This window comes from Nerophis lumbriciformis, linkage group LG17 (genome assembly GCF_033978685.3).
Source record: "Nerophis lumbriciformis linkage group LG17, RoL_Nlum_v2.1, whole genome shotgun sequence".
Classification (NCBI taxonomy): domain Eukaryota; kingdom Metazoa; phylum Chordata; class Actinopteri; order Syngnathiformes; family Syngnathidae; genus Nerophis; species Nerophis lumbriciformis.
Genome location: NC_084564.2, coordinates 4,352,501 through 4,374,744, shown reverse-complemented (window position 1 = coordinate 4,374,744; position 22,244 = coordinate 4,352,501). Strand labels below are relative to the sequence as shown.

Below are 22,244 nucleotides of genomic sequence, written 5' to 3'. Positions count from 1 at the left end.
CATTTGACGCTGAGGTGCATGTCTGCCAAATTTCTTAAAAATGTTAGCATGCTAAAGTTAGCATACATCAAGTACCAAAATGACACAGGTGTATACCAGTAAAATTTGCTCAAAAAGCTAACAGGTAGCATTTGTCAAATCACAAAACTTTTGACACTGAGGTGCATGTCTGCCAAATTTCTTAAAAATGTTAGCATGCTAAAGTTAGCATACATCAAGTACCAAAATGACACAGGTGTATACCTGTAAAATTTGCTCAAAAAGCTAACAGGTAGCATTTGTCAAGTCACAAAACATTTGACGTTGGTGTATATCTGCAAAATTTCTTTAAAATACTAGCATGCTAAAGTTAGCATACATCAAGTACCAAAATGACAGGTGTATACCTGTAAAATTTGCTCAAAAAGCTAACCTACCTATGCTAAGAGGTAGCATTTGTCAAATCACAAAACATTTGACGTTGAGATGTATATCTGCAAAATTTCTTAAAAATACTAGCATCCTATAGTTAGCATACATTAAGTACCAAAATGACACAGGTGTATACCTGTAAAATTTGCTCAAAAAGCTAAAAGGTAGCATTTGTCAAATCACAAAACATTTGATGCTGAGGTGTATATCTGCAAAATGTGTTAAAAAATACTAGCATGCTAAAGTTAGCATACATCAAGTACCAAAATGACAGGTGTATACTTGTAAAATTTGCTCAAAAAGCTAACAGGTAGCATTTGTCAAGTCACAAAACATTTGACGTTGAGGTGTATATCTGCAAAATGTGTTAAAAATACTAGCATGCTAAAGTTAGCATACATCAAGTACCAAAATGACAGGTGTATACTTGTAAAATTTGCTCAAAAAGCTAACAAGTAGCTATTGTCAAGTCACAAAACATTTGACGTTGAGGTGCATGTCTGCCAAATTTCTTTAAAATGTTAGCATGCTAAAGTTAGCATACATAAAGTATAACAATTACAGTTGTATACCTGTAAACTTTGCTCAGAAAGCTAACCTACTAATGCTAACAGGTAGCACAAAAGTCACAAAACATTTGTCTACCTGCAAAATGTCTTAAAAATACTAGTATGCTAAAGTTAGCATACATCACGTACCAAAATGACACAGGTGTATACCTGTAGAATTTGACCAAAAAGCTAACAGGTAGCATTTGTCAAATCACAAAACATTTGATGCTGAGGTGTATATCTGCAAAATGTGTTAAAAAATACTAGCATGCTAAAGTTAGCATACATCAAGTATAAAAATTACAGGTGTATACCTGTAAAATTTGCTCAAAAAGCTAACCTACTAATGCTAAGAGGTAGCATTTGTCAAATCACAAAACATTTGACGTTGAGGTGTACATCTGCAAAATTTCTTAAAAATACTAGCATGCTAAAGTTAGCATACATCAAGTACCAAAATGACAGGTGTATACCTGTAAAATTTGCTCAAAAAGCTAAAAGGTAGCATTTGTCAAATCACAAAACATTTGATGCTGAGGTGTATATCTGCAAAATGTGTTAAAAATACTAGCATGCTAAAGTCAGCATACATCAAGTACCAAAATGACACAGGTGTATACTTGTAAAATCTGCTCAAAAAGCTAACAGGTAGCTATTGTCAAGTCACAAAACATTTGACGCTGAGGTGTATATCTGCAAAATGTGTTAAAAATACTAGCATGCTAAAGTTAGCATACATCAAGTACCAAAATGACAGGTGTATACTTGTAAAATTTGCTCAAAAAGCTAACAAGTAGCTATTGTCAAGTCACAAAACATTTGACGTTGAGGTGCATGTCTGCCAAATTTCTTTAAAATGTTAGCATGCTAAAGTTAGCATACATAAAGTATAACAATTACAGTTGTATACCTGTAAACTTTGCTCAGAAAGCTAACCTACTAATGCTAACAGGTAGCACAAAAGTCACAAAACATTTGTCTATCTGCAAAATGTCTTAAAAATACTAGTATGCTAAAGTTAGCATACATCACGTACCAAAATGACACAGGTGTATACCTGTAGAATTTGCCCAAAAAGCTAACAGGTAGCATTTGTCAAATCACAAAACATTTGATGCTGAGGTGTATATCTGCAAAATGTGTTAAAAAATACTAGCATGCTAAAGTTAGCATACATCAAGTACCAAAATGACAGGTGTATACCTGTAAAATTTGCTCAAAAAACTAACCTACCTATGCTAAGAGGTAGCATTTGTCAAATCACAAAACATTTGACGTTGCGGTACATGTCTGCCAAATTTCTTAAAAATGTTAGCATGCTAAAGTTAGCATACATCAAGTACCAAAATGACAGGTGTATACCTGTAAAATTTGCTCAAAAAGCTAACAGGTAGCATTTGTCAAGTCACAAAACATTTGACACTGAGGTGCATGTCTGCAAAATGTCTTAAAAATACTAGCATGCTAACATGCTAACCATGAAAAAGTGTGCTACGTGGTGAACTTTAGTGGCGTCTGTGGAGGTTTAACATGTGAAATAATGCGTGGAATGAAAACTTAAACGTCCACATTTGGGATTCAAACCAGTTTCCACTAATTGACTTAACAACAATCTTGACTTAACGAGCTCGTTAAAGACCCAAAGCAGGAAAAGTCTGGCGGCTCCATTACGTCACACTTCCTGTGTGGGAGGAGCCACGAACCAAGAGGAAACGGCACAAAGACGCGAGGAGGCCTCTGATTGGTCGCTTTTATTGCGGACATCTCACATCACATGACCGTGGACAAGCGAGGAGGCGGGGACTGGACGCGTCATGTGACCTTCTCACTACAGGAAGTGGCTCAGAGAGTTCTGGTCCTGTGGAGAAGAAGACGTCCCGAAACACAAATAAATAATACAAAGTCGAAATTAAAAAAAAAATGGGGGCCATCTTTGTGTTGTCATGACGACAAATGGTGTTTGTGTTTATTGGTACAAAGATGAGGCCGCCTTCAGTCCGTCACTGCGCTCGCAGACGTCACACGTTGTGGCGTGGGGGGGCGGGGCTTGGCCAGCAGATCTCAGGTGGTGACGGCCCTCCCTCGCCCAATCAGCTGCTCCGCTCCTCCAAGAAGCAGGAAGTGTTTTCACGTCATTGGAGGCCCCGCCCACAAAAAATAACACAAACATGATCTGTGAGCGAGGCTCCTCCCCCGCTGTGGTGAGTCAGTGAAGGGGGCGGGGCTCACTGCTGTTTGGAGCGCCAGAAGCGCGAGGCGATGGAGCCCAGAGACACGACTTGCTTCTTCGGCCGGGACAACTCCGACAGACGTTGCTCCTCCTCCTGACACACACACACACGCCATCAGTAAACACACACACACACACACACATTAGTCTCCGCCCACCTGCGCCAGCTGAGCCTGCCTGCGCTTGAAGGCGTCGATGGGGTCGTCCTCCATGGCGTAGTTCTCCAACACCGAGCGCACGTCGTCCACGCCGCTCAGAGCGATGGCTGGTGTAAAGGACCGGGGCGTTAAAGCGGGGGCGGGAAGGGAGGAGTCAAGTCAAAAGGGGGCGTGTCCTCACCCTTGAGGAAGTTGGCGAGGTCGTAGAGCGTTCGGTCGTCGGAGCCGCCGTCCCATTTCTTCAAGGCCATGCCGTTAAAAGGCTGCAGGCTGAACGCTTCCCGCTTGCAGTCCACCACGATCACCTTGCTGCTGTCGCGGTTCAGACACGACACGTCCTGACACACACACACGCACACGCACGCACGCACGCACGCACGCACGCACGCACGCACGCACGCACGCACGCACGCACGCACGCACGCACGCACACACACACACAGGTTATCATTTGGAATGGGGAGCAAGTGTGTGATCATGACTTGTGGGGACCAGCTAACCTGTTTTAAAATATGGCTTACAAACTAACATGTTTTTAAAAGACAAGTTACCAAAGTAACGTGTCAATAAAATATTGTATTGTATGAACATCTTTTCAAAAGATAATATAATAAATGTATTTTGAAAAGATAAACTAACTAGTTTTTTTTAAAGATAACACAAAGATAACAAAAGAAAACATACGGAAGTAATGTTTGCAAAAGATGACGTATCAAATGAATGTGTTTTTAACTGATAACACATTAAACTAACCTGTTCATAAAAGATAACCTAATAAAATCAGGTGTTTTTAACCAGCACATTAAACTAACATGGTTTTAAAAAACGCATTGTGAGGGTTTGCTGGGAACGCCTGGCAGAGTCTCCTGTCAGAGAGAGTTTCAATTCCCACCTCCGGAAGAACTTTGAACATGTCCCGAGGGAGGCGCTGGACATTGAGTCCGAGTGGACGATGTTCTGTACCTCTGTTGTCGAGGCGGCCGATTGGAGCTGTGGCCGCAAGGTAGTTGGTGCCTGTCGTGGCGGTAATCCTAGAACCCGGCGGTGAGGGATGCCGTCAAGCTGAAGAAGGAGTCCTATCGGGTTCTTTTGGCTCATGGGACTCCTGACGCAGCAGACAGGTACCGACAGGCCAAGCGGTGTGCGGCTTCAGCGGTCGCGGAGGCAAAAACTCGGACATGGGAGGAGTTCGGTGAGGCCATGGAAAAAGACTTCCGGACGGCTTCGAAGCAATTCTGGACCACCATCCGCCGCCTCAGGAAGGGGAAGCAGTGCAGTGTCAACACCGTGTATGGCGGGGATGGTGCTCTGCTGACCTCGACTGCGGATGTTGTGGATCGGTGGAGAGAATACTTCGAAGACCTCCTCAATCCTACCAGCACGTCTTCCTATGAGGAAGCAGGGCCTAGGGAATCTGTGGTGGGCTCTCCTATTTCTGGGGCTGAGGTTGCCGAGGTAGTTAAAAAGCTCCTCGGTGGCAAGGCCCCGGGGGTGGATGAGATCCGCCCGGAGTTCCTTAAGGCTCTGGATGTTGTGGGGCTGTCTTGGTTGACAAGACTCTGCAACATCGCGTGGACATCGGGGGCGGTACCTCTGGATTGGCAGACCGGGGTGGTGGTTCCTCTCTTTAAGAAGGGGAACCGGAGGGTGTGTTCCAACTATCGTGGGATCACACTCCTCAGCCTTCCCGGTAAGGTCTATTCAGGTGTACTGGAGAGGAGGCTACGCCGGATAGTCGAACCTCGGATTCAGGAGGAACAGTGTGGTTTTCGTCCTGGTCGTGGAACTGTGGACCAGCTCTATACTCTCGGCAGGGTCCTTGAGGGTGCATGGGAGTTTGCCCAACCAGTCTACATGTGCTTTGTGGACTTGGAGAAGGCATTCGACCGTGTACCCCGGGAAGTCCTGTGGGGAGTGCTCAGAGAGTATGGGGTAACGGACTGTCTTATTGTGGCGGTTCGCTCCCTGTATAATCAGTGTCAGAGCTTGGTCCGCATTGCCGGTAGTAAGTCGGACACGTTTCCAGTGAGGGTTGGACTCCGCCAAGGCTGCCCTTTGTCACCCATTCTGTTCATAACCTTTATGGACAGAATTTCTAGGCGCAGTCAAGGCGTTGAGGGTATCTGGTTTGGTGGCTTCAGGATTAGGTCTCTGCTTTTTGCAGATGATGTGGTCCTGATGGCTTCATCTGGCCAAGATCTTCAGCTCTCACTGGATCGGTTCGCAGCCGAGTGTGAAGCGACTGGGATGGGAATCAGCACCTCCAAATCCGAGTCCATGGTTCTCGCCCGGAAAAGGGTGGAGTGCCATCTCCGGGTTGGGGAGGAGATCTTGCCCCAAGTGGAGGAGTTCAAGTACCTCGGAGTCTTGTTCACGAGTGAGGGAAGAGTGGATCGTGAGATCGACAGGCGGATCGGTGCGGCATCTTCAGTAATGCGGACGCTGTATCGATCCGTTGTGGTGAAGAAGGAGCTGAGCCAGAAGGCAAAGCTCTCGATTTACCGGTCGATCTACGTTCCCATCCTCACCTATGGTCATGAGCTTTGGGTCATGACCGAAAGGACAAGATCACGGGTACAAGCGGCCGAAATGAGTTTCCTCCGCCGGGTGGCGGGCCTTAGAGATAGGGTGAGAAGCTCTGTCATCCGGGGGGAGCTCAAAGTAAAGCCGCTGCTCCTCCACATCGAGAGGAGCCAGATGAGGTGGTTCGGACATCTGGTCAGGATGCCACCCGAACGCCTCCCTAGGAAGGTGTTTAGGACACGTCCGACCGGTAGGAGGCCACGGGGAAGACCCAGGACACGTTGGGAAGACTATGTCTCCCGGCTGGCCTGGGAACGCCTCGGGATCCCCCGGGAGGAGCTGGACGAAGTGGCTGGGGAGAGGGAAGTCTGGGCTTCCCTGCTTAGGCTGCTGCCCCCGCGACCCGACCTCGGATAAGCGGAAGAAGATGGATGGGTTTTAAAAAATAACGTTTTAAACCAACATGATTTTGAAAGATAACGTGCCTAAGCAGAGGTGGGTAGTAACGCGCTACATTTACTCCGTTACATCTACTTGAGTAACTTTTGGGATAAATTGTACTTCTAAGAGTAGTTTTAATGTAACATACTTTTACTTTTACTTAAGTATATTTATAGAGAAGGAACGCTACTTTTACTCCGCTACTTTTATCTACATTCAGCTCGCTACTCGCTACTAATTTTTATCGATCTGTTAATGCACGCTTTGTTTGTTTTGGTCTGTCAGACAGACCTTCAAAGTGCCTGCCTTACTGGTGACGTTTCACTCCATTCCACCAATCAGATGCAGTCACTGGTGACGTTGGACCAATCAAACAGAGCCAGGTGGTCACATGACCTGACTTAAACAAGTTGAAAAACGTATTGGAGTGTTACCATTTAGTGGTCAATTGTACGGAATGTGTACTGTACTGTGCAATCTACTAATAAAAGTTCCAATTAATCAATCAAAAGTGTGAAGGAAAAAATATACTTTTTTATTTCAACCGTACATCCCGTCAAAAGCCTCAAGACTGACCGCACATGAGGACGTTGCTGTCTTCACAATAAAAGTGCCGCTCCATCGCGCCTGCGCTTTCAAAACAAGAGTCTCCGAAAGCCAGCGCAAACAAGCTAGCAAGCTACGGAGTTTGACGCCAATGTATTTCTTGTAAAGTGTATAAAAACGAATATGGAAGCTGGACAAATAAGATGCCAAAAACCAACCACTTTCATGTGGAATTAGACAGAAAGGAGGAACTTTTCTTCTCCTCCATTTGAAAACGTGGACGTTATCATCACTACTGTCTGATTACAATCAATGCAAGTCATCAGAATCAGGTAATACACCAACTTATATTCTAGTCTTCATGAAAGAAAGGAATCTATATGTTAAACATGCATGTATATTCATTAAAACACCTTTAACATGTAAACAAAAACAGCAAAATAAATACATATAAATTATATACTGTATATATCAATGTATGTATATATATATATATATATATATATATATATATATATATATATATATATATATATATATATATATATATATGATATGAGTGTGTATGTTACTCATCAGTTACTCAGTACTTGAGTAGTTTTTTCACAACATACTTTTTACTTTTACTCAAGTAAATATTTGGGTGACTACTCCTTACTTTTACTTGAGTAATAAATCTCTAAAGTAACAGTACTCTTACTTGAGTACAATTTCTGGCTACTCTACCCACCTCTGTGCCTAAGTAACAAGTTAATAAAATATATTGTATTGAATGAACATGTTTTTAGAAGATAATGTTTTGAAAAAACAATGTATTGAATGAAGGTGTTTTTTCAAGATAACTTATTAAACTAACTCGTTAATCAAATATAACACATTTAACTACCACGTTTATCAAAGATAACATATTAAACTACGGTGTTTTAAAAGGTAACGTAAAAAAAGTAACACATTTATAAAAGATACCACATTAAACTTTGTTTTTAAAAGATTATTAAACTAACGTGTTTATAAAAGATAACATACTAAATGAATGCGTTCATAGAAGACAACATAGAAAAGTAACGCGTTTATATAAGATAATGTACTCAAGAAGTGTGAAGTAACCACTGAGCTCCACAGCTTTTTAAAAGACAATTTATCAAACTACTGTGATCATAAAAGATAACATATTAAACTAATAAATCACATATTTACCTAGTGATTTAGATTTGGCTTTTTAATCAAACTTTTTTTAGAAGATAATGTACAAAAGTAATATGATTTTAAAAGATAATGTAATAAACTTTTTAAAAGATGATTATTAAACCAACATGTTTATAAAAAGTAATATATTAATGTGTTTACAAAAGATAAAATATTAAGCTTAGGTGTTTTTAAAAGATAACGTGACAAACTAAGGTGTTTTTGAAAATCTCGTAATAGAATAAAGTTTTTTTTTTTAAGTTGATGTATTAATGAAAGTGTTTACAAAAGATAACACACTAAAATGATGTGTTTTTAAGAGAGAACGTAAACAAGTAACATGCTTTTAAAAGGTGAACCCACTTATGTTGACAACCTGTCTAGAGGGGGCGGGGGGGTTACCCACATATGCGGTCCTCTCCAAGGTTTCTCATAGTCATTCACATCGACGTCCCACTGGGGTTGAGTTTTTCCTTGCCCTTATGTGGGCTCTGTACCGAGGATGTCGTTGTGGCTTGTGCAGCCCTTTGAGACACTTGTGATTTAGGGCTATATAAATAAACATTGATTGATTGATTGATTGTTGGATATGACTTTAAAGCATAACCAAGCATGCATCACTATAGCTCTTGTCTCAAAGTAGGTGTACTGTCACCACCTGTCACATCACACGCTGACTTATTTTGAGGTTTTTTTTGTTGTTTTCCTGTGTGTAGTGTTTTACTTCTTGTCTTCCGCTCCTATTTTGGTGGCTTTTTCTCTCTTTTTGGCATTTTCCTGTAGCAGTTTAATGTCTTCCTTTGAGCGATATTTCCTGCATCTACTTTGTTTTAGCAATCAAGAATGTTTCAGTTGTTTTTATCCTTCTCTGTGGGTACTTTGATTGCCATGTCATGTTCGGATGTACATTGTCTTTGCTCCACAGTAAGTCTTTGCTGTCGTCCAGCATTCTGTTTTTGTTTACTTTGTAGCCAGTTCAGTTTTAGTTTGGTTCTGCATAGCCTTCCATACCTACTCAGTGGCCTAGTGGTTAGAGTGTCCGCCCTGAGATCGGTAGGTTGTGGGTTCAAACCCCGGCCGAGTCATACCAAAGACTATAAAAATGGGACCCATTACCTACCTGCTTGGCACTCAGTATCAAGGGTTGGAATTGGGGGTTAAATCACCAAAAATGATTCCCGGGCGCGGCCACCGCTGCTGCCCACTGCTCCCCTCACCTCCCAGGGGGTGATCAAGGGTGATGGGTCAAATACAGAGAATAATTTCGCCACACCTAGTGTGTGTGTGACAATCATTGGTACTTTAACTTTAACTTTATAAGCTTCAATGCCTTTTCTTAGGTGCACTCACCTTTTGTTTATTTTTGGTTTAAGCATCGGACACCTTTTTACCTGGACTATGCCTCCCGCTGTTTCTGACATCTACAAAGCAATTAGCTACCTGCTGCCACCTACTGATATGGAAGAGTATTACATTGTTGAGCTCTAGACAGCACCGACACTCAACAACAACACATCATTTGCAGACTATAATTACTGCTTTGCAAAAAATATTTTTAACCCAAATAGGTGAAATTACATCATCTCCCACGGCACACCAGACTGTATCTCACGGCACACTAGTGTGCCGCGGCACAGTGGTTGAAAACCACTGATGTAGCATCTCTAAACGAGCTCATAGTCAAGTAGCCAACGATAGAATTAGAAGGCTGAAAAATGTAGAGAGTAAACTATTAAAAGAGAGTGAGCCGCTGCCCAGCGTGAAGCAAAGGAGTTGTGTTTAATGGAGACAACATGCATGTGATGTGACGCACGCAACAACAGGAAAGGGCTCGTGTTGCGTCGGACTGTTCATCGGCCCTTCGCACGTTCCAAAAGCAGGGCCAATAAGGCGTGCGCGCAGAAACACTTTTGAGTGCAGTGGAGGGGGATTTCCACCAAAAAGCTGACCTGGCTATTGTGTACAGTTGACCTCCTACTTCACGTCTAAAGAGGACCATGAAGCTGATTTATGGTCCGAGATAACGCAGCAGCAACAAAAACAACACTGATTAAATCAAATCATTGCTACGGTCAGCCCCCAAAAAAATGATATTAAAACTGCCGGTCGTTTGTGTTACCGTATTTTCCGCACTATTAGCCGCACCTAAAAACCACAAATTTACTCAAAAGCTGACAGTGCGGCTTATAACCCGGTGCGCTTTATATATGGATTAATATTAAGATTCATTTTCATAAAGTTTCGGTCTCGCAACTACGGTAAACAGCCGCCATCTTTTTTCCCCGTAGAAGAGGAAGTGCTTCTTCTTCTACGCAAGCAACCGCCAAGGTAAGCACCCGCCCCCATAGAACAGGAAGCGCTTCTTCTTCTACTGTAAGCAACCACCCGCCCGCGTAGAAGAGGAAGAAGCGCGCGGATATTACGTTTCATTTCCTTTGTGTGTTTACATCTGTAAAGACCACAAAATGGCTCCTACTAAGCGACAGGTTTCCGGTTCATGAAAAGACGCAATCTCTCCATCCGCACACAGACTACTATTTCACAGCAACTGCCTAAAGACTTTCAAGAAAAGCTGGCTACTTTCCGTGCATATTGTAAAAACAAGATAGCTGAAAAAAAGATCCGGCCAGAGAACATTATCAACATGGACGAGGTTCCACTGACTTTTGATATTCCTGTGAACCGCACTGTGGATACAACGGGAGCACGTACGGTGAATATTCGCACCACAGGGAATGAGAAGTCATCCTTCACTGTGGTTCTAGCTTGCCATGCTAATGGCCAGAAACTTCCACCCATGGTGATATTCAAAAGGAAGACCTTGCCAAAAGAGACCTTTCCAGCCGGCGTCATCATAAAAGCTAACTCGAAGGGATGGATGAAGAAAAGATGAGCGAGTGGTTAAGGTAAGTTTACGCGAAGAGGCCGGGTGGCTTTTTTCACGCAGCTCCGTCCATGTTGATATACGACTCCATGCGCGCCCACATCACGCTGGTTTTTAATATATTATTAAAGTTTGACTGACCTATCTGACTGTTTTTTTGACATTCCTTTAGCGCAGTTAGATGCGGCTTATAACACGGGGCGGCTTATAGGTGGACAAAGTTTTGAAATATGCCGTTCATTGAAGGCGCGGCTTATAACCCAGGGCGGCTTATGGTGCGGAAAATACGGTACATTTGTGCCTAAAAATGGTCAAAAAATTATTTTAGAATGACTTCAAAACATCTGTGTCACTTCTGATACAGTATGACGCCGATATTGTAGCTCTGAGTGTTGCTTGTATAGTTGTACGGTATACAGCTATTAGTATCGTACCGCCCTACTAATGAATCATTTTCGGTACTATACCGCCTCTGAAAAGAACCGGTTCCCCCAACCCCCATCAAAGTCACGTCATGACATTGCTTGGTTTACGAGCAGAGGAGCATGTTCGGCAGTGCACAATCACAGAGTACTTACAAGCAGACAGAGTGTAGAGCAGGGGTGCTCATTACGTCGATCGCGAGCTACCGGTCGATCTCGGAGGGTGTGTCAGTCGATCACCAGCCAGGCATTAAAAAAATAGTCCTAAAAATGAGCGATGATAAATCTTCACTATGACGTCACTTCCGTCACTCGATTGACATTCACGGCACCCGAGGGTCTTCTGAGATGACGCTGGCTGCTGCCAGCTCATTAAAATGACCGACTGGAAGGCGAGAAACACTTTATTTCAACAGACTCTGGCGCCGTACCTGTCGTCAAAACTCCAAAGACCGACTGCACAGTTGCGCTAACAAAACGAGTCTCAGAAAGCTGGCGTGCACAAGCTAGCAAGCTACGGCGTTTGCCGACAATGTATTTCTTGTAAAGTGTATACAAAGGAGTACGGAAGCTGGACAAATAAGATGCCAAAAACCAACCACTTTCATGTGGTATTGGACAGAAAGGAGGACTTTTTTCTCCTCCATTCGAAAATGCGGACGTTTTTAGCACCACTGTCTGATTCCAATCAATGCAAGTCATCAGAATCAGGTAATACACCAACTTATATTCTTGTCTTCATGAAAGAAAGGAATCTATATGTGTTAAACATGCCTGTATTATCTTTAAACACCTTAACTTGTTAACAATATTAACTATATGTGTTAAACATGCTTGCATTATCTTTAAACACCTTTGACTTATTAACAATATTAACTATATGTGTTAAACATGCTTGTATTATCATTAAACAGCTTTAACTTGTTAACAATATTAACTATATGTGTTAAACATGCTTGCATTATCTTTAAACACCTTTAAGTTGTTAACAATATTAACTATATGTATTAAACATACTTGTATTATCATTAAACACCTTTAATTTATTAACAATATTAACTATATGTATTAAACATTCTTGTATTATCATTAAACACCTTTAACTTATTAACAAAAACATATATTTCATAAATAAGTAAATATAAATTATATATATGAATGAGGTAGATCCCCACGACTTGATCAATTGAAAAGTAGCTCGCCTGCAAAAAAAACATCCTCATTGTGCAACATGAGGATGTTTAAATGTGATCTCTGAAAGGGGTACAAATGATTTCCAAAGCAGGACCCCCACCCAGACATATTGTACAATACTAATCCATAGCTTATGAAAAACACGATTTCTTTTATTTTCATTACAAGAGGGCCAAATCACTAATATTACAAAATAATCTCATGAAAATGACTCCTCTCATTTGAGTGTTATTATAAAAGATTGGTTTGAGACAGGTGTGCTGCTGGTATTGCCACGTCTGATGTGCTCCACTGAATGCTCAGGGAGTGAACAATTAGAGGGAACATTGCTAGTAAGGATTGCGAATGTTTGGCAAAAATCCCAAAAAGCTGCACTTCCCCTTTAAACAACAACTTCCAACCTGCTTTGCTGTTCTACATAGAACGTCCTGGAAGGACTGCTGACTGGGGACTCGTTGGCAGATGTGGAGAGTGAGTAGGGAGTGTCATGCTAGCGTCAGTACCGTCATTTGTTTTTCGCAACCCAACTTCACGATAGTTTCATTATAATGTTAATGGTAATGAGACGCCTCAGTGCCGCGACAGCCAAGGAGGGAAGGCGGACATCTGCAGCACTTTCCCACACTAACTTTTATGTCAGGGCAAAACGGGATGGCGGCAAACGTCACAGCTGGAGTGCAGCTGTGCACGTCGCAAGGGTAGACGGTGCAGGGCCTGAACGTGCATGTAGCGAACTGGCCACCAAGCGTTATTTAACACACACATTTACGTGCAGTAAAAAAAAGGTGAGGGAGTGTGTTAGCACCTTGTTAAGTATGAGCTCACTTTGCATCTCTTCTGGCGTGGCCTTTAAACTCTCTGACAGTGTTTGTTTTGATAATGGCTAAGATGATTGGCAGTAGGGCTGCAACTAACGACTATTTTGAAAGCCGACAAATCATCGACTATCTTAACAATTAGTCGACTAATCGGATTATAAAGCATACACAAATCCAGTGGCTCTAATTTAGCCATCAACTTTTAAATGCAGCTCGAGTTATTTTTAGGCATTTGTGTTTACTAACAACAAATATGACTAATCCATTTATAAATATGTATTTATACAGTACAGTGACATGCGGTGAGGTTGATGGCTGGTGAGGCACTGACTTCATCACAGTCAGATTTACAAACATATGAACCCTAAAGAGTATCTTATTCACCATTTTATTGGCAGCAGTTAACGGGTTATGTTTAAAAGCTCATACCAGCATTCTTCCCTGCTTGGCACTCAGCATCAAGGCTTGGAATTGGGGGCTAAATCACCAAAAATGATTCCCGGGCGCGGCGCCGCTGCTGCCCACTGCTCCCCTCACCTCCCAGGGGGTGATCAAGGGGATGGGTCAAATGCAGAGGACAAATTTCATTACACCTAGTGTGTGTGTGACAATCATTGCTACTTTAACTTAACTTTAACTTTACACATACAAACTGTAGCACACAAAAAAGCACATTTAATAAAAAAAAACGTTATTATGGTCTTACCTTTACTTATAAATAAAGTCCATTCGCCGCAGTTGTGCTGGATTAATGAACCCCCTGACGGGTGTGTTATATCAACTAAAGCCCTCACTTAAACTTTCCACGTGCAAGATTGAATCTATTTAAAAAAGTGTAACCGAGGGTTTATAAATGTCGCCTATACTGTATGAAACTACAAAATAACAAACACGAAGGCTCCAGTTTACACGAGGACCACTTTATTTACTTTCTTTCAAAAACCTCCGCTCCACTACAACATGTCATCATTTCCGCTCTTGGCGCCGTCAAAATAAGAGCTCAAGGCATATACTGTATAACAGCGCATAACAGGAACTTAACATCACAAATAGGAAAGCCCATAAAAATAGGTTACAAAAGTTATTTAATAAGAAGCCAAAAAGTGCAAAAACAATAATGTTCATGTTGGAGGAGTTGTGAATTGGATACACCTGCAGTCTGCAGGTGTACCTAATGTTGTGACCCTGCAGTCATTCACAACTCCTCCAACACGAACATTATTGTTTTTGCACTTTTTGGCTTCTTATGAAATAACTTTTTTAAATAGATTCAATCTTGCACGTGGAAAGTTTAAGTGTGGGCTTTAGTTGATATAACAATTCTACGGTGGGGGTGCAGGAGGCGGGGCTACTGGAGCCTCAGCCAGTGCGTCTTTTGCAGCCGTTTTATGATCGCTCAGCACAAGAAATACTTTACACACATACAGTTGTTGACAAAATACACTGTACATTATATACCTCAGCTAACTAAACTATGGAAATGTATAATATAATTCATATAGCAATACAGTCTCACTGCACAGCAGGCCAGCAGTTAGCCGAGTCATTGCGCAATCCATGTTGAGGCACTGAGTGACGTGCCTCAACTGGCTGCTATTCACCGCACCGTCTCTTCTCAGTATTTGAACGGCAAATGTGAAAATTCAGTGATTTCGAATAAAAATAATCTAAAACTGGTGAAGTTAAATGGAAAATAACTTTATAGTATAATCACTGCATACATAACAATTTAATAAATTTTTTTTCTTTTTACATTTTTTTTCTTTCCATGATGGCAGGTGAGGCTCTGCCTCACCTGCCTCTAGTGACTGCACGTCACTGATACAGTAACTAATGAAAATTACTCGTTACTTAACCAAAAAAGTAATTTAGTTACAAGATGGTATTACTCTTAAATAAATGTAATTAATTACGAGGGAAAGTACTTAATGCGTTACTTAAAAAAACACTTTTTATATATATCATATGCAGATAAGTTTATAGAGAACTTTATGAGAGCCTGTGCGTGCCTTTGAAAGGCGGTGTCTGTTGCCAAGCAACGTGTGACAGTGAGGGTTTCAGCTGAGCTATAGTTGTTAGCTTTAGCAGTTAGCAGTGGCAGTTGAGTGTGTCAAAACGCACACACAAAGTGCATACAAGCAATAACATCTTGGTGGGGAAGAATGGCAAAAAACAGCAATTCTACTGGATAATAAAGAGGGTGCGTGAAGCACAATATGGAGCTATTTGGGCTTCATAACTAACAATAAAAGTGACGCTTTAAACAAGGAAGCGCTGTGCTTCAAGTGTTGCTTTAAAACACGCCTTGCCAAACATGGCGATTAGTATTACCACCTTGGCATCTAACTTAGGTAAACATTTAAATAATAAGCATTCAGATCTGCACAAGGAGTTTAAAGAGTGACAGGTAATAATGGAGTTGTTGCACGTGTCCTGCTGTTTGGCTCCGGTGCAGACTGTCGTTCCCTTCAGTTCACTTTACCCAGCAATGGGTCTGCTAAAATCCGCTTTCCGGCCAGAATTCGAGGCCGCCGATTTGTGACAATCTGGTTGCTTTATTATTAGTTTTGCAGGACACAACCGGACCCATTCATCACCTTACTGGGCAGTGCGCGCGCTCCTCTCTCTCTGTACTCGCCCAGTCACTCACTGACGTCACTCAGCCAACATGTTGACGTTCTCACTAACACACATACTGTACGCTCATAAGTCAACCAGCTCCCCTGCTGTGCACATGTAGATACGTAGACGCGCACACAACTGTTTGACTTGATGCCAAATAGTGGAGTTAGGACTGCCTATCTAACGTCAACTATTGCTAGTAAAATGACTGAATTTGGTAACAAATTTAAACAATGTGTGTTTTACCTGCTACATGGCTTATCTGTGTACATTTATCCATAGTTTTGTTTTTAGTACTTACGAGTAATTGTATTTTTCTTAAAGCACAGACCAGGATTGGCAACCATAAATTATGAAGCATTTAATATAATGTTAATAAAGCTTTATTATTGTATTCAAATCTAATCCTTGATTATGGCAGACTATATGTAATATGGAAAATTGTAAATTGTTCTTTGAGAGCAACAAGAAAAAACACAATGAGTTTAATGCCCTTTAATTAGGGCCCGCATGGCCCATTGCATAAGGACTCCCACAATGGGACATAATTAGGGCCCGCATGGCCCCATTGCATAAGGACTCCCACAGGGAGTCCTTATGCAATGGGACATAAGGACCTATTGAATTTGTAAGGTTTTATTATTATTCTTTCTTTCTTCTTCCGCCGCCTCTTTGAGCACTAATTTGACCCACTTAACATGCTTCAAAACTCACCATATTTGACCCACACATCAGGACCTGCGAAAATTGCCTTTTAATAAAAAAACCGAACCCCAAAACTCAAAATTGCGCTCTAGCGCCCCCTAGGAAGAAGAAAAAACTACGCTGCCTGTAACTCCCACTAGGAAGGTCGGAGAGACATGAAACAAAAACTTCTATGTAGGTCTGACTTAGACCTACATTTTATAATTGTACATTTTCGGGCAAAAATCAACAGGAAGTTGGCAATTCCCCCTTCAAGACAAAAAAGTACTAAAAACAGTAACTTTTGCCTCTTTGAGCTGTAATTTGACCCCCTTAACATGCTTCAAAACTCACCAAACTGAACGCACACATCAGGACTGGCAAAAATTGCGATCTAATAAAAAAACCTAACCCCAAATTTAAAAATTGCGCTCTAGAGCAATTTTTGAATAAAACGGAGAAAGAACTGCTCCTTGGAAGAAAAAAATGACAAAACTGCCTGTAACTCCCACTGGGAAGGTCAGAGAGACATGAAACAAAAACCTACATTTCATAAATTGACAACCCCCAGCAAAAATCTACAGGAAGTTTGCTATTCCCCCTTCAACACAACATTTTTGTAAAAACCGGTCACCTTCCTTCAAAATCTATCTCCTCTGAGCGTGTTTGTCGTTTCGGCTTCAAACTAACACAGGAGAGAGATTGAACCCTTGTGTATAAAAGTATAGAACAGCTTTTTAATACCTGCTCCGGTTTTGATTTTATGACCCTTCAAAGACCCGCTGCACTGATGCTGCTGCGCTGCTGTTTTTTAAAGATGGCTGCTCAAAAGCAGGAAGCACCAACATGCCCACGCAATGCAGACAAGGTAGGTACACTAGACAAAAGTCTTGGGACACTTCAGACTAAAAGTAGACAAAAGTATTGGGACACTTAGGACTAGCACCTGCCAAATACGCGGGCCCGACCAATGCTGCTTGCAGCTTTAATTTATATTTAAACCTTCTAAAATTGTTCTTTGAGTGCAATAGGAAATATGTTTATTCTATTGTCGGATTTTCTGTTAAAATAAAGCCGAAATCTACACTTTTTCGTAGTTCCCTTTATTTGGAAAAGTATCGATATACCTTTCGTTACCGGTACCAAATTATTGGTATCGGGACAAGACTAGCTGCAACAAAAAACTTGCATTTATCGATAAAATCGATATATCGACCAGGCCTACTTCAGAGATGTGCTGTGTTTGAGCGGAAGGGAGAGCACAAAAGCACGTCGCGGTTAATCCAACTGTTGTGCTCCTCGTCGCCATGGCCATCAAACAATAAGACGTCTGATCCAGACGCTGGGATGCGGGCCAGCCAACAATAGCAGGATGCTACAAGAACCCGTACTTGAGTCCACCACTCAGGGGACCTCCTTAATCAAGCCACTACCAGTCGACCAGAGCATCCCTCACCTCTTGACCATGAATGAAAAATAACAACAAATAATATGGCCGACATATGATATGAACTTTCTCTCGGCATGTTTACAGCAACAACTCTCTCCGTTTGTGTCGGCATATGGAGCACTCGGCATCATCTTGGCGTGTTATGGAGATGAGATGCGAGAAGTAGGTTACCAAACTCCCTCAATGCAGCACACACGACAGTTGGAGGAGGAGGTGGGTGGTTTGGGGGGGGACGGGGCAGCTTGGGACGGGGGTCGGGGAAGGGGTAGCGGGAACGAGGAAATGCTAGGACTCAATCGAGGGTGAAAGGGAGGTGAGATAAGAGGAAGAGGAGGAACCAGGCAAAAGGCTAATGAGGCCTGAGGGGGGTTGAGGGGGGATTAGGGATGTCTTTTGTGGCGAGGAGGAATCAATGATGGCGGCAGAAGGCGGCGATGACGAGCAGACATGGGTGCTAATGTAACAACTCTCCTGCATCTTACAGGTGTTTCTCTACTAACTGCTCTTGTGTATTCACTGCACGCTAGAGATGCGCGGATAGGCAATTATTTCATCCGCAACCGCATCAGAAAGTCGTCAACCATCCGCCATCCACCCGATCTAACATTTGATCAGAACCGCACCCGCCCGCACCCGCCCGTTGTTATATATCTACCGCATTTTCCGCACTATTAGCCGCACCTAAAAACCACAAATTTTCTCAAAAGCTGACAGTGCGCCTTATAACCCGGTGCGCTTTATATATGGATTAATATTAAGATTCATTTTCATAAAGTTTAGGTCTCGCAACTACGGTAAACAGCCGCCATCTTTTTTCCCCGTAGAAGAGGAAGCGCTTCTTCTTCTACGGTAGGCAACCGCCAAGGTAAGCACCCGCCCCCATAGAAGAGGAAGCGCTTCTTCTTCTACTGTAAGCAACCACCCGCCCCCATAGAAGAAGAAGCGCGCGGGTATTACGTTTCATTTCCTTTGTGTGTTCCATGTTGATATACGACTCCATGCGCGCCCACATCACAGATGGTGTCAAAAAACAAGTGAAGCACACAAATACAACACTCGCCGTCATTCCGGGTGGATTAACCAAAGAACTCCAACCGCTCGATATTGGTGTCAACAGGGCATTTAAAGCACGACTGCGAACGGCGTGGGAACAGTGGATGACCGAAGGCGAACACACCTTCACTAAGACAGGGAGACAGCGCCGGACGACATACGCCAACATCTGCCAGTGGATCGTAAATGCCTGGGCGGATATTTCGGTCACAACTGTGGTCCGAGCTTTCCGGAAGGCAATGACTTCGACGAGACGGAGCCGGCCATTTTGGATCCCGTATTCGCCCAACTTTTTAATTCGGACACCGAAGGAGAAGAATTCGAGGGATTTATGAATGAAGAATAACTTCAGAAAGTGAGCGTTATGTTTATTTTGTGTGTTGTGACATTAACGTTCGAGCAACATTAAGTTATTGATGTTATTGCTCTGCACTATTTTGAATTTTACTATGTTTGTGATTGCACATTTGCACATTACCGTACATTTTGGGAGTGAACAGAGTTGTTAGAACGCTGGTTTTTAATATATTATTAAAGTTTGACTGACCTATCTGACTGTTTTTTTGACATTCCCTTTAGCGCAGTTAGATGCGGCTTATAACACGGGGCGGCTTATAGGTGGACAAAGTTTTGAAACATGCCGTTCATTGAAGGCGCGGCTTATAACCCAGGGCGGCTTATGGTGCGGAAAATACGGTAATATAGATGATGCAAGGCATTAGTGAGGTTATAAAGCTTTTGCCTGTTAAAGAAAGGAGACTGATCCAATGCAGCACAGACATTCGCGTGCCACGCTGTCACGACCCAGACGCACACCAGTGCGCAATCATATGGGAGCCGCGCTGAGCGCACCTCGCTGCCGGCGACGGCCGGGTATGGGCCCGACGCTCCAGCGCCATCCATTTTCAGGGCTAGTTGATTCGGCAGGTGGGTTGTTACCAGAGGTGGGTAGAGTAGCCAGAAATTGTACTCAAGTAAGAGTACTGTTACTTTAGAGATTTATTACTCAAGTAAAAGTAAGGAGTAGTCACCCAAATATTTACTTGAGTAAAAGTAAAAAGTATGTTGTGAAAAAACTACTCAAGTACTGAGTAACTGATGAGTAACATACACACTCATATATATATATATATATATATATATATATATATATATATATATATATACACACATACATACATACATACATACATACATATACATTGATATATACAGTATATAATTTATATGTATTTATTTAGCTGTTTTTGTTTACATGTTAAAGGGGTTTTAATGAATATACATGCATGTTTAACATATAAATTCCTTTCTTTCATGAAGACAAGAATATAAGTTGGTGTATTACCTGATTCTGATGACTTGCATTGATTGTAATCAGACAGTAGTGATGATAACGTCCACGTTTTCAAATGGAGGAGAAGAAAAGTTCCTCCTTTCTGTCTAATACCACATGAAAGTGGTGGGTTTTTGGCATCTTGTTTGTCCAGCTTCCATATTCGTTTTTATACACTTTACAAGAAATATATTGGCGTCAAACTCCGTAGCTTGCTAGCTTGTTTGCGCTGGCTTTCGGAGACTCTTGTTTTGAAAGCGCAGGCGCGATGGAGCGGCACTTTTATTGTGAAGACAGGAACGTCCTCATGTGCGGTCAGTCTTTAGGCTTTTGATGGGATGTACGGTTAAAATAAAAAAGTATCTTTTTTCCATCACACTTTTGATTGATTGATTGGAACTTTTATTATTAGATTGCACAGTACAGTACACATTCCGTACAATTGACCACTAAATGGTAACACCCCAATAAGTTTTTCAACTTGTTTAAATCAGGTCATGTGACCACCTGGCTCTGTTTGATTGGTCCAACGTCACCAGTGACTACATCTGATTGGTGGAACGAAGTGAAACGTCACCAGTAAGGCAGGCACTTTGAAGGTCTGTCTGACAGACCAAAACAAACAAAGCGTGCATTAACAGATCGATAAAAATTAGTAGCGAGTAGCGAGCTGAATGTAGATAAAAGTAGCGGAGTAAAAGTAGCGTTCCTTCTCTATAAATATACTTAAGTAAAAGTAAAAGTATGTTACATTAAAACTACTCTTAGAAGTACAATTTATCCCAAAAGTTACTCAAGTAGATGTAACGGAGTAAATGTAGCGCGTTACTACCCACCTCTGGTTGTTACACACTCCTTAGCGGGTTCCAACTTCCATGGCCACCGTCCTGCTGTCTATATCAACCAGGGTGAGCCCCACCCCTTTCGTGAGCGCACTGCGCGCGGAGTGACCCCTGTTACGCGCCCCCGGCCACGGGGGTGGCGGGCAGGTAAGCTGCTTACCTGCTGCGCGTGACGCCGGCCGCGGCGAAGGCGGACGAGGCGGGGTGTCGGTGCGGTGGGCGCGGTGGTGACCCTGGACGTGCGTCGGGCCCTTCTCGCGGATCGCCTCAGATACGGCTCCCGGTGGGGCCCTCTCGGGGGAAGGGGCCTCGGTCCCGGACCCCGGCGAGGCGTCCCTTCTCCGCTCCGTAAAAGTGTCCATCTCTTTTCTTTTTTTTTCTTCTGTTGTGGCATATGCAGCAGGTGCCTGCTCGTTTTTCGTATGTGGGTAACAACATTTAACTATGTATATATATTTCCCAATTGGTTTACCGTATTTTCCGCACTATAAGCCGCACCTTCAATGAATGGCATATTTCAAAACTTTGTTCACATATAAGCCGCCCCGGGTTATTAGCCGCGCCTACGCTGCGCTAAAAGGAATGTCAAAAAAAACAGTCAGATAGGTCAGTCAAACTTTAATAATATATTACAAACCAGCGTTCTAACAACTCTGTTCACCCCCAAAATGTAATGTGCAAATGTGCAATCACAAAAATAGTAACACTCAAATTAGTGCAGAGCAATAGCAACATCAATAACTCAACGTTGCTCGAACGTTAATGTCACACAACACACAAAATAAACATTTAAAGCCCACTTTCTGAAGTTATCCCTCATCCATAAATCCCTCGAATTCTTCTTCAGTGTCTGAATTAAAAAGTTGGGCGAAAACGGCATCCAAAATGGCCGGCTCC

The 22,244-nt window shown here is 42.4% G+C and overlaps 1 protein-coding gene across 1 annotated transcript in view; it reads right to left on the bottom strand.

Annotated features, from left to right (window-relative positions):
- Positions 1-2,698: 2,698 nt before the first annotated feature.
- timm50 (translocase of inner mitochondrial membrane 50 homolog (S. cerevisiae)) overlaps positions 2,699-22,244 on the bottom strand; it is a 100,767-nt gene continuing 81,221 nt past the window's right edge. Inside the window, exons 9-11 of the mRNA XM_061972281.1 lie at positions 3,532-3,688; positions 3,351-3,457; positions 2,699-3,286 (exon numbers count right to left, since the gene is read on the bottom strand). Coding sequence (XP_061828265.1) covers positions 3,188-3,286; positions 3,351-3,457; positions 3,532-3,688 — 363 coding nt within the window. The 3' untranslated portion in view covers positions 2,699-3,187. The remainder of the gene's footprint in view (positions 3,287-3,350; positions 3,458-3,531; positions 3,689-22,244) is intronic.